The 12,677-nt window shown below is 41.9% G+C and overlaps 1 protein-coding gene across 1 annotated transcript in view; it reads right to left on the minus strand.

Moving 5' to 3' along the window:
* Nucleotides 1-281: 281 nt before the first annotated feature.
* ZC3H7A (zinc finger CCCH-type containing 7A) overlaps nt 282-12,677 on the minus strand; it is a 34,257-nt gene continuing 21,861 nt past the window's right edge. The window contains exons 17-22 of the mRNA XM_006894492.1: nt 12,384-12,517; nt 11,897-12,002; nt 8,798-8,906; nt 5,290-5,423; nt 2,875-3,038; nt 282-1,197 (exon numbers count right to left, since the gene is read on the minus strand). Coding sequence (XP_006894554.1) covers nt 1,008-1,197; nt 2,875-3,038; nt 5,290-5,423; nt 8,798-8,906; nt 11,897-12,002; nt 12,384-12,517 — 837 coding nt within the window. The 3' untranslated portion in view covers nt 282-1,007. The remainder of the gene's footprint in view (nt 1,198-2,874; nt 3,039-5,289; nt 5,424-8,797; nt 8,907-11,896; nt 12,003-12,383; nt 12,518-12,677) is intronic.

Raw genomic sequence — 12,677 nt, forward strand, 5'->3', positions numbered from 1 at the left:
GCTTAGTCAAGCTCGTTGTTACACTCACCGTGTCGATCCATGTCCTTGAGGATTACCTTCTTTCTATCCCAGCATGGCTTTTTCCAAGGGCTGGCTCTTCCTGACAATATGTGAGACCAAGTTTTCACACTGCAGAGCATCTGGTGGATTTGAACTGTGAACCTTCAGAATTGCAGCACAGCTTCTTGCCACTAGGCCACCAGAGTTCCCTTTATATGAATGATCTAAGCACCCACTTTGAATAATTATTTATGCAGAAAGGACCGCACCAAAAAGATTTAGAAACATTTATATATAAAATCTTTATTACAGGCAGTATTGGTCCATACACTACACGATACCAACGTTACAACTTTAATCTTTCAAAATCATCATTTAAACAGCAAAAGACCAAGAAAAAAATTTTTGAGTCAACTGATTTTTTCCTCAAAATATTTTCAATGCACAATATCTTCAGTTCCTTTATTATAGTGAAACATATAAAAACAGAAAAATACCCCATTTAACGTATACTAGTGTTAAATGGTTATTTGGCTTAAGATCTGAGTTAAGAAAATCCTTTTTAGCAACCTACATACAGATAAGTAGCAAACTTTATGAAACAAATTTGTGCTGCTAAAACATGGAAAGAATTTCATCCCTTACGTATTCTGATCCCAGTACAAATGTTTACTCGCTTACCATGGGTCTTGTCTGAGGGACCAACTCAAGGAGTTGTCCTTGACACAACCTTAGCCTCTTCCTCAAAACACTTCATCCAAAAGTCTGTTCAACAGATGGCAACCAGAAGATGGTCACTTCGGCCCTTGAGGCCAATGGTTCCGCGAGGGCGTGGCCAGATACTGTTAAACAGCCCTTTTTCCTACCTACTGTGGGTTGCTGCTCAGGAGGAACGATGTACGCCAATACAAGCAGAGAGCCGGCGGCCCCTCTGCTCCCTGCCTTGGAACATTTTCAATGTTTCTGGTCAATGCTCTGATTAGGTAACATACATAAAAGCCAGCATATTAGTTTAAATCTTTAAACAAAAAACTATATTTTCCAAAGTCATTATCATTTGGAGCAATTAAGTGATCTTTTCTTGCTTTGCTGAGCTTCATCTTTAGGGCATCTCGCCTCTCCTCCCACTCCTGAAGTTCAGCGTTGCCGTGCGCGAATTTACAGCTGCTGCCTTCAGTGCACGTCCCATTCATATACCTGAGGGGCAAAGCAGCGCGGTCAGTGCCTTCCAGTGAGGTGTGCATGGACAATGCAGTAGTAGGATTCTGGAACATCTATACTTCCCTAACTTTTTTTTAAAAAACCCTCATATTTTTATTGTATTTTCAGTGAAAATTTACACAGCATTATTAGGCTGCCACTTAACAACTACCATTCAATCATAGACACTGGTTAGTTACATTTTTCCTGATGTGTCAACCATCTCATTGATTTTCTTCTAGATATTTAATCTTTGCTTTACAGATACTACTGACCATTTGACCTCACAGAGATGAGCACAGTACTCACTGGCAATATCCTTTATTTTGTGAGTCCATCTGTTAGTTCAGAGGTGATGACAGTGAGTAGTTTCTGTTCAAGGTTTACGTGCTACCTCATAGTAGCAGTCTCAGGGAGTGTCCAGTATCAAGTGGTCCAGTAAGTCTGAACTTTTTAGGAATTCTGTTCCACATTTTCCACCTTTTTACCAGGATCTGTGTTACTATGTTTGTTTGGTTTTTGTGACTCACATTAGAACAGTTATTATAAGTGGTAGCCAAGAATCACCTAATCTTCTGGTCTCATGATATTTTCTAGCCTGGGTGCCTCTCTGGCAGTTCGAATATACCAGTGAGCAGCTCTGCAGGAAGAAGCTGCGTAATCTTCTCCCATGCAATTTACAGCCTCCAAAACCCTGTTCTGACTCAATGACAATGAATCTGATTTGCACAGAACATTTAATTAGGACTTTAAGGCATATAAAAAGAAATACTTTTACCTTGATTAAAATCATGTAATAAAAAATATTGATTGCCTGTGGAGAAGAGGATGATCCTTTTTGATGTACTAGAAAGAACTCCTGAGTGGATAGTTTTCCTGGTTTCAAGGTTTAAGGTCATGGCTTTGTGACTCTATTCAGTTAACTGGCATAATATTGTTTTTAGAGTTCTTGCTCTAACTCGTATTTCAGTAAGTAACACCTAGATAAAATTGGTCTCTCTATTCACCTGGAGCTACAGAGGAAAGAGGAAAAAGACCCAAAAACCAGGTTTTCCATCAGAAGGAAATAAATTATAGGTTTAACTGTCTCCATCAATCATGAACTCCGTTATGAGAAGATGAGAAGAAATGAATGGTGTCAAGCTACATTTACTAAACATTTTGATCAAATATTCAATATATGGATCTTCATCAAAAGGGGAAGAGTGTGAAACAGAATTGCAAACTTATGTGAAAATCAAATTTACTGGATTGAGTGAGGCTGCGGGAGTGGCTCAATCTAATACCCAGACTTAATCTTTAGATCTTGAATTGAAACCATTCCATGAAGACATTGTTAAACAGCAATTCAGCTCAATTAACAGAAAAATGTTGTCTTAAACACAAGAATTATCTTTATAAATGTAAATTGGCAACAGGTCATCTGAAGCTCGGAGGAGAGATGTATGAGCTGATTGTATTTCAAGGTGACCTCATGCATGTCAGAGTTGAGCTGTGAGTGCCCCTAGGATTTCAATGGATCACTGTTTAGCGAGTACATCACCAGGCCTTATTTCCAAGGCACCTCTGCACTGACGCAAACTGTCAACCTTTCAGTTAGCTTGTTAATCCTCTGCACTCCCCCATGTCATGTGGGATCAATTTTCATGCGTTAAGTTTAAAAAGCTTACATACCTATCACAAATACTAAAATATCCCGTGGGAAAGCGGTGCTGCCAACAGTACTGGTCGTCTTCAGTGTGGAATACCTTCTCCTTATGCTTTTCTGAAGAGATGTGGCCTTGCCACTGCTTCTCGCTGTTACAGTTCTTCCTGCACATCCAGCAGTGAAAGTCCACCTAAATACACAGGAGACAGTCCCATTAGTCAGGCCTGCTACTGGAGGCCATCTGTATGTGCCTCAAGGGTTAAGCAATGCCCCAGGTGCCTGGAGGACAAGAAACAACTCAACCTAAGAGCCAGACTCTGTTCTCGGGGAGACCAGTCTGACTGGGGAAGCGGGGAGTGAGAGCTGAGCAAAAACATAAAACTCAAAGTCAGAGGCAGGATCAAGGAAAGGATCCTGGCCTTGGAGGCCACCCGGAACACAGGCCTCCGGGGAGGGGTGAGGAACACTGCCAGCTGTCCAGAGCTCAGCGAGGAGGCGGCAGGAGTCAGTGTGCAAACAAGGATGTTTGTCAAGAGGATAGGAGACCAGATTCAAACAAGGACGCTGGGGGAGAATCAACACCGCGAGATGCACATGGGCTGCCAGAGATCAGGATTCACGGACTCTAGAGGGATTAGCAGCTGCTCCATTCCACACGCACTGACTGAGGCCCTGTCATGGGCTGGGGCCTGTGTCCAGCACCTAGAGGTTAGAGGGGGTACTCAGGTGCTGTCCCTGGGGACACACCTTCACAGGAGAATCTCTGCAATGGTGGAAGGGGAGTGCTAGAACAAGGTGTGAGCTCCCAATGCCTGCTCGTTAATCGCCTGGGACACTGGTTAACACAGATTCCTGGAGATGCTCCATGGGAGTTGGACTCAACAGACTAGAAACCATTGGTGCAGCCTAAGAGGCTCTATTTAATAAACACCCCAGGTAACTCTCACGGTCCAGCAAGTCTAGGTAACACTGCTCTGGGGGCACAAATACGGGTAGGTGGCAGGTGCACTGGTCCTGAACCTTGACAGAGAAGAGAGGCAGAGTTCACAGGGGATGCAAGGCATATCACAATGGCCTTGCTAATGGGCCATGGACGTGGGTCTGCACCAATTAACAGAGAGAGAGAAGGGCAGCAACATCCAAGGAGCAGACAAATGCTCACACTTTACATAAACTTTAAAGCAAGCCAAACTATAGATGACGGTTCAAGAATAAATACATCGTAAGCTGTGTACACACAGCCTGGAAAAATACACTGGGGATCCAACTGTCCCTGAGAACCGGAACAAATGGAACTTCAACTTTATCTGTCACATTCTGTTTACTTTCCAGAAGCAAAGTTACCTTGGGACAGAAAGCTTCAGATATTCATTATATTACCCTGTCTATATTTTTAAAAAGTTTTTAACAGAGAAAAGCAAAACCATGAAAGACTATAGGTGATTGAATAGCTCTAAGAAATGATGGCCTAGTGGTAAGGAGCTGAGCTGCCATTCCAAAGGTATGCGGTTCGAACCCATCAGTTGCTCAACAAGAGAAAGATGGGCAATCTCCTCTTCTACAATTAAACTATGAAAATCTACTGGAGAGTCGGTTGAGTTGGTTCCAACTCTCAATAGCACATAAACAACACGAAAAGTCTGGTGGAGGCAGATGCCAGGCCGCAGGCAATGAGGGAGGAAATGAGTAACTGGGAGCTACAGAGGTGGTGAGGAAATGGCCCACGTTCCAGGGCTGGCTGGACACTGGGACAGTGTGGATGCTCACCATCACAGCAACTCTAGGAGAAACCCCAGGATCACAGGCTGGTAGAGAGGAATGTGAACTTGGACTCTCTGGCCCCAAAGTCAGAAATAGGATTGTGAGTGGACTGAAATGGGTCCCCTCAAAATATACACTGGATTCTAACTGGGAACTGTGGATGGGATCCTGGCTGGAAATATGGTTTGGTTATGGTAATTAGATGACACCGAAAGAGGATGGGTTCTAAAGGCAAATAAAAATCCCTTCTGGATAACAGAAGGAGCAGACTGTGTGCACACACATACAGGGACAAGAGATGGAGGACACGTGAAGATTATCTACAAGGCAAACAGCCAAAGGAGGCCCAGAGCTGCTGTCAAGGAAGAAACAGGATGAAGCTGAGGGAGACCACAGTCTGGAATTTTAGCTTTCAGGACTATGATAAAATACATTTCTGTTCCTTAAAGTCATTCATGTAAGGTATCTGTGTCATAAGGGCACTAGGGAGCTAAGACAAGAACCAAGGGGTTTTCAGAATGAAGATCACTTAGTGAACTGGAGGCAAACACCAGAGAGAGAAGGTAGAAGGAAATACCAGCGAGAGGGGCGAGCAGGAAGGGGAAGTGCTGGAGCTAGCTTTGGGAGATGAAGGAAAATAAAGGTTTCATTCACCGCCCAAAACTAACAAACGTACTTACAGTCACTTCAGCATAATCTGTTGGCATGTGGATCTGTTTTCCATTCTCCTTGTTTGACTGGCTGGCTAGATCATCACTTTTTTCATTTTTTTGACTCTTTAGCCAGAGTTCATAAAATTGTTCCATATCTTGTACTAAAGAAAAAAGAATTGCTTTAAACAGGAACAACTAAACATCCTTTAAACACGCAAGACCATATCATGCATACTTGGTGTTTTGGGGTTTTCTTTTGTTTTTTTTCTCAATTTCTTCTCCATTTAACTCTTTTTTTTTTTTTTTAATTTTAATGAAAGTTTATAAAGAACTTGGATTTCCATTCATTCATTGTTGCACATTTTCCTCCTGTCCCCCTCACCCCCGTTCGCTTTTTCCTTGGGGAAAAAAGATTTTCATTGTTATACAGTCCGTCCCCTGCCCCCACCACTTTACTCTGAAGCTCTTATTCTGGACTCTTGTCATGCCAAGAATACTTAATTATATGTTCCTTTTATATTGTTCTCCCTTCGTCTGTTTCAATGCCGTATACATCACTTACCCCTCTTTTGTTTCCCCCCAACCCTCATATCAGTCCTGTTGTAACAGTGGCATTATGCATTATTTGTCTTTTTGACACTCAGCATAATGTCCTCCATGGTCACCCATATTGTTTAATAGTTCATGAGTTCTTTGTTTTTCAGTGCTGCATAGTATTCCATTGTGTGACTATACCACAGCTTCTCTATCCATTCATTTGTTGATGGGCACTTGGACTGTTTCCAACTGTTTGCTATGTAAACAATGCAGCAATAAACATGGGTGTGCAGGGTTTTTTGTTTCTTTTTTCTTAATCAGCATAGCTTTTCTAAGAAAACAGGAGAGAGGCTCAACATAAACTGATTATCAGATGAAGAGATGGTCTGATTCAGGTAGCAGATAAATACGCTTAAAAACTGAATCAGCAATGAATGAATGGAAACCCTAAGTCTCTGTAAACTTTCATTAAAATTAATTTTTTAAAAAAAACCCAAAAACTGAATCAGGACTGTTAAGACTGCAGATATTCGCCTAGCAGATTAATGAAACTCTTTCCTCCTTGCATTCTTATCACACTTTGAGGGTGCTGAAAACACAGGCAAAATGATAAGGCAGTGCCCCTGTCACAGCTTCCTGTTGCTGCACAACAGACACTTGAGCCACACAGGAGTGCTCACATGGAGGCGCTTGAGGCAGACATGCTCCTGTTTATTCAGAAAGATGAAAGAAACATGCGACTGGGACCAAGAGTTTGACCCTGATGGAGTCCATCAATCAAGCCAGTCCTCTAGAGGACCACGCGATGGGGTGTGATTTACAACCACACATCTGTGACCAGGTTCTGGGCAGTGGCTGTCAAACTGCTTCCTATGGTGAGGACAGGTGTATGGGCAGTCCCTGAGTTACCATCACTGACTGAAAGACAACCTGTCGTTGTGCACCAACCCTCATGAAGCCTATTATAAAAAAATACAATGGTCTGTAATAATAAATAATAAATAACGGGTGCTACGCTTTGCAATGTGCATCCAAACATTACAATATGTTAAAGATATCTTACAGTATCTGGACGTGTTTCTTTAAGAGGCATAGAGTTAAACCACTAATAGCTGACTGATGGTAGATATGAACTGTACCTAACAGTTCCGACGTAACGGATAAATCTGACATAAAGGCAGACTTAGGAATAGAACGTTCTCATAATCTGGGCACTGTCTGTATTCTGCAACTTCACCAAGTACTAACACCAGGGTTTCTCAACATCAGCACATGCTGATATTTCAGGCTAGATAATTCTTTGCTGTGGGGGGAGGATCTGTGCACAGAAACTGTATCCTTGGCCTGTCTATTGGATGCCAGTAGCACTCTCTCACCCAAGTCGTGACAAAGCCTCTCGAAAGAGCAAAAGATGTTTTGCAGATACATATACCACAATGACAAAAACCAAAACCGACTCCCTCCCTAAAAAAAGGTGGTTGTGGAGGCTGCTTATGTAAAACCAAATGCCTCCTGCTTTGGAGGTTTCGGATCCTGGTTTCACGGGACATCTCTGTTAACAAGTCTACTAATGTGTGTTTCTGTTTTACCTCCTCACTGTGTAGTGACTTAAAAGCTTGTTAACATCATCCAAGGTGTAACATTTCTGGCACAATTCTGCTCAAACAACATAGGAAGGAGGAGAATCATGTATAGAAAGAAGGAGGTTATGAGTATCTAACTAATTCTACCTATGAATAACTAACTGCCTTCTTTGCCACGAGACCAGAAGGACTGGCTGGTGCCTGGCTGCCACTACTGATCATTTTGATCAAGGATCCTTTTAGAATCCTGGTCAAAAGGGAGAAAATGCAGAACAGAATTTTAAATGCTCAAACTCGAGGCTTTCTGGATCAATGGAGGCTGGATGAATAGCTCACACTATTGAGATCATCTTTAAACTTTAAGTCAAAAGTATCTCTGAGACTTCTTAAAACCAAATAAAAGTTTAGCTTCACAAGTAAAGAAAAGTCTGCTTTGAGTACTGTACTCTTTAAAGAACAAGCCACATTGGATAATACTGACAAGTGCAACTTGAAAAATTAGATGGGAAATTTATAGGGCAGGGAGTTTACCTTAGTGGTGCAGCCCAATTTTGAGAAAGAGGTTTGCAATGGTAGCACAACCCAAGGAACGTAATCAATGTCACTGACCTGCCACATAGAAATTGTTGGCAAATGTTGTGCTATGTACATTCTTAATGACAAGAAAAAAAATTAATGACATGGAGTTCGCACTTTATGAGGTTCCACTGTGACTACTCGATTGTAAGTCAGTTCTGAGGTCAATTATTCTTTGTTCATTTTCCTTACTGCTTGCTATGCAGTGATGTTACCCACAGTGAAACCCAGCCATAAGCATCTCTAAGGGAACATCTGAGAATGATAACATCAGCATATTAGGCCAGTATGTAGTCCAGGTTCCTAACGATAACAAAGCAAAACAGGGACTATGTCTATTTTTTTTAAAGTCTCCACACAAATTGCAAACCAGATAAGATATCTGCTAATGAGACTTTGTTCCCTGCCCAAGTAAAATGAGACAGTGCACTTCTGAAAAGATCGGCAGCCTTGAAAACTGAAGGCGCAGTTCTGCTCTGTTTAATGGGGTCACCATGAGTTAAAAATGACTCAATTACAATGGGTTTGGGTTTGTTACTAAAAAAGTAGTAGACATTCTGATTGTAACAGTAACAAAAGAATTCTTTCCCCAGAACTGTACCTATTACATCCCAGGATAACAAGGCTACATACTTACATCCCTAACAGATGAAACCAAGTGGAAATTAGAAACTAGATTTTACCTGCGGCTATCACCACATTTCCAGTAATCACTGCCATTGAACAGAACTGCCAATGAGACAGAGAGCATAGTACTGTCTGCACCCATGGTAAAGTAGTCTGTTTACAGAGGAAAAGCGCAACGGACCCAGTAAGAACCATGTTTGACATCAACTCACTTCCATTCTCTTTCATATACGTCCACACTTCTCGTTCCTCGGGACTGTGAGCAAATGAACAGTTTCCAACATACTGACATTTTTTCCCAGAAGCAACATGATTGCACAACTGTATTTTAAAAAAGAAAAGGGGGTGGGGAGAAAGCATAATATTTAAGGCTGAGCATCCTTAGTAAAAGTACCTCACTGCCCCTACATTTTTATATTTAGGTAGAATTAGATACTTTTACCCTCGCTAATGCTTAATTAATAACAATGCTAGAATAAATTATTTTGATTCCATTGAAATGAACTATATACCCGAAATATATACAATATAAATATATGCAATATAAATCAAGCTTTCTAGCTTCAAGTTTATCAAAAGAAAGAAAATGTTCAAAAGAAAGTGAAGGATGGAATTGGGGTAAGGAGCATTTTCTCATCAGAGAGCGTCTAATGTCTATTCCGAGTATTCACGTGGCAGAATCTCTGCAATGAGAATCTCTCCTTCTGACAATACTCAAGGTCCTTGCACCTCTGCATGTGCAAAGCAGTAAGGAAATTGCAGTCCACTCTCGAAGTTATAAAACAACGGCAGAAAAGGCTTGGAAGTTTAACTGACGTTACATTACCGAGGATGGCGGCTAACCTGAGCCATCACTCACTCGTTCTGTGCCTCTGCATTGATCCCAGTTCATGAGGGGCCCGCTTCACAGAGCAGGACCACCCCGTGGGCTCTCCTAGGCCTTACTCTCTACAGGAGCAGAAGGCCCAGTCTTTTCTCCACACAGAGCAACTGGTGGCATCGAGCGGTCAACCCTTTGATTTAACAAATGCTTAATCAGTGTGCCACCAGGGCTCCTCTCCTAACTTGCCAGCTGTGTCTTTTCTGAAAAGAATTATTATACCAACCTGGCCACTAGATTGCATAGCTTTCAAACAACAGCTCTTCTTGCTTTTCTCTATTTAATGAAGTGAACACAGTGATACTGGTAGGAAAATAAGGCGGCAGGGATCAGCAGACTGCAATTTCCCTTACACATCATGCCTATCAAGAACCAAGGCAGCCTCCATCATTAAGAGAGCTTGATTCTGAAATCAAGACAAGTAGCATGAAGATATTTATCTTTATAGATAGTATAAATTTAAGTATAGCTACTGTTGTCTTATTTAGTGGATTTGGGTTTCAATAGGAACAGCCCTACATATTACTTATCTTACCTAAAACAAATGCTTAGCATCAGTTTTTATTAAAATTGATGTTAGGGTCTGAGCCCAAGCAATGCCCTGTTTCTTCTCTGGACAATGGCCTCTGCCCTCGAAATCTTCAACGTCAACACAGCAGGCCTGTAACTGCGTTTGCTCAGCTTTTCTCCTCACTGAACCCCAGCCAAGCACTTGGTCAGCTAGGGAATTTAGGGGGATCTTTGCCATAGATTTTAATGCTCAGTAAGAAGGAAGAGAGGAGAGGGAGAGGGAGACGGACGTGGGGAGGGGAAGGGGGGAAGGAGAGGGGGGAAGGAGAGGAGAGGAGACTGGGCATACTAGCTAGATTTTCAGAGAATGTCATTGCCTGTCACCCTATCTAGGGCCTAACAGTCCCCATTTATAGATGAAGAACAAACTGAGGTTGAGTAATTTGACCAGGGCAGCACTTCTAACAGACTCCAAAACCCATGTGTCTACCTCATCACAATGTGTGTACACGTACACACACACACACACACACACACACACACAAAGGGCACTAGTTTTCAGAAAAAGTCTCCTTAGCAATGCTTACTATGGTAAGCAAAAGCCTACTGGAATGTTGCACAACAGTACACCCTGTCCCAGATTAAAGAATCATCAGCAGGCCTAGACCTGATGAGCTACAGTGGGCTAACGACTGTCAGGCTATCCGCTAGGCTACTGGGCTATCAGTTAGCCTGTTAACAAAGTCCCTGTTGTTCTTCTTATCTCCATTATCTTTTAAACCATTCAGTGATTCCAATGAATAGTCCAATTTCTCCTCCTCTTCCTCCTCCAATGTCAACGACCCACTGATTAAACCAACTAGATTTCTGAATCTAAAACCACTGTGGAACACACACACACACACACACACACACACACACACACACACACACTCTCTCTCTCTCTCTCTCTCTCTCTCTCTATTATCTTGTCAAGACTGATCTTGCAACTTGCATGTTTTAGAGAACTGCAAGGGACTGTGGGCAATGGGAAACTCATCTGCCTTTTGCCTGCTCTTCTAGCAATTAGGAGGGAGGGAGGCTCACTTGTGAGGGGACTCTGCAAGCCATCAACATTGTTTCCCTGAACCTGTGGTTCTCTCTGTAAATCCTCCTCTATAACAGAAAGTATGCTACCTGCCAATGCTCTAGGGAATCCCTGTCTGTAACTCTCAAACCTTGAGACTCCTTTCAGACTCTTGTGAACAGCAACCATCCAGAGAGCTAGATGGTGTGCTTGGATGGGACTGGCCACAGTCATCCTTAAGGGGCCACGCCGAGGCCCTGCAGGGTGACCAGATGTCATGGCAGGAGTGACTAGCCTAACTTTAGCTTGCTATGCTATTTTCCTGCTAATGGTTTTTGAGGGTCACAATTCCTTTATCATCAAAGGCTATCCCTCTGGTTTACTTTTAGAAAGTGCAACTGAGTTGGGTCTCTGAGCTACTATCCATTGCTTCAGTGAAAGAAACACAGTATGAGCAAAATAAACTTAACAACAACCTTCAAAATGCATGGAAGGCCTTGGGTTTGATATCAAAGGGAAGGATCAAAATGAAATGAAATCCTCTCTCATTTCCCTCCCAAAAGAAAATCATCTGAGAAGTTCAGTTATGCCCGCAAGTTTGGCTTGATTTCTTTACCTGCTACTTGCCCCAGGTCACATATGAAATCCCTGTCAATATGGGAACTCTCAAAGAACCAAATAGATGCTACACCAGGAAGAGGAAAATGAGAGGGGGACCATTTCAGTGCCATTAGTACTGATGAGCATTACTGAAAACACCTGAACTTCATTCTGCAGTATTACTACCTTCTAATGATTTGAAATGCCTAATTTTTTTTTTTTTTTTAAAAAGTGGCTTAAAAATTACGTATGTACATCAAACTGTAAAGGCATTTGTTTCTTTGTGGGGAGAGGACGGATGTTCATCCACTTCTTACGTTCAATAGACATCACTCTCATCGCACGACGGTCTTTGGTCCACCTAAGAAAAATGGAGTTCAGAAAAACAAAGACACACGGGCAAAAGGCATAACATCAGGGAGAAGGTACAGGGTCTGTACCTGAAGGGTTTTTATCCCCTCAACTTTTCTAAAAGAGAGGCCTTAGCATTCTAGAAACTTCTCATTCCCTACTGATATTTAGAAACAATCTCTATGGATCCTACATAAAGGAATGATGACATCGAGGAATAAAGCTGAGAGACTTCTCAGTTACTAAGTCTGAAAAAAAAATTTATTTTTGCTTTAATAACTGCTTAGTCAGCTACTTTCTTCTACTCTCTTCATGATTTTCTTCTACATATGACTTTATATTTCTGAAAAGAACAATGACAAAGCAAGTACGGTTTCATACAACTACTTACGAATGCCTTGCTTTAGCACTGCAGTATTTTCTGTTTTTATCTGGCTCGATGACTTGACCATTTCGCAAACACTGGGCACATACAAATTTTATCTTCATATTAAGAGATCCAGGCATTATTTGATTGCCAAGTACCTTAAACAAGCCAAAGAGAAGTTTTAATGTTTAACAGGAAACCAGTTTTCTGAAAAACAAAGTATCACCTGTCTTTTGTTGTTTCCTCCTTCACTGTGGCAGACACATGTTCTATTTTCCTGCCCCAGAACAAACTGAGGTTGAGTAATTTGACCAGGGC

The sequence above is a fragment of the Elephantulus edwardii genome, unplaced genomic scaffold (assembly GCF_000299155.1).
Source record: "Elephantulus edwardii isolate Elephantulus edwardi_28Jun2011 unplaced genomic scaffold, EleEdw1.0 scaffold00145, whole genome shotgun sequence".
NCBI classification, from domain to species: domain Eukaryota; kingdom Metazoa; phylum Chordata; class Mammalia; order Macroscelidea; family Macroscelididae; genus Elephantulus; species Elephantulus edwardii.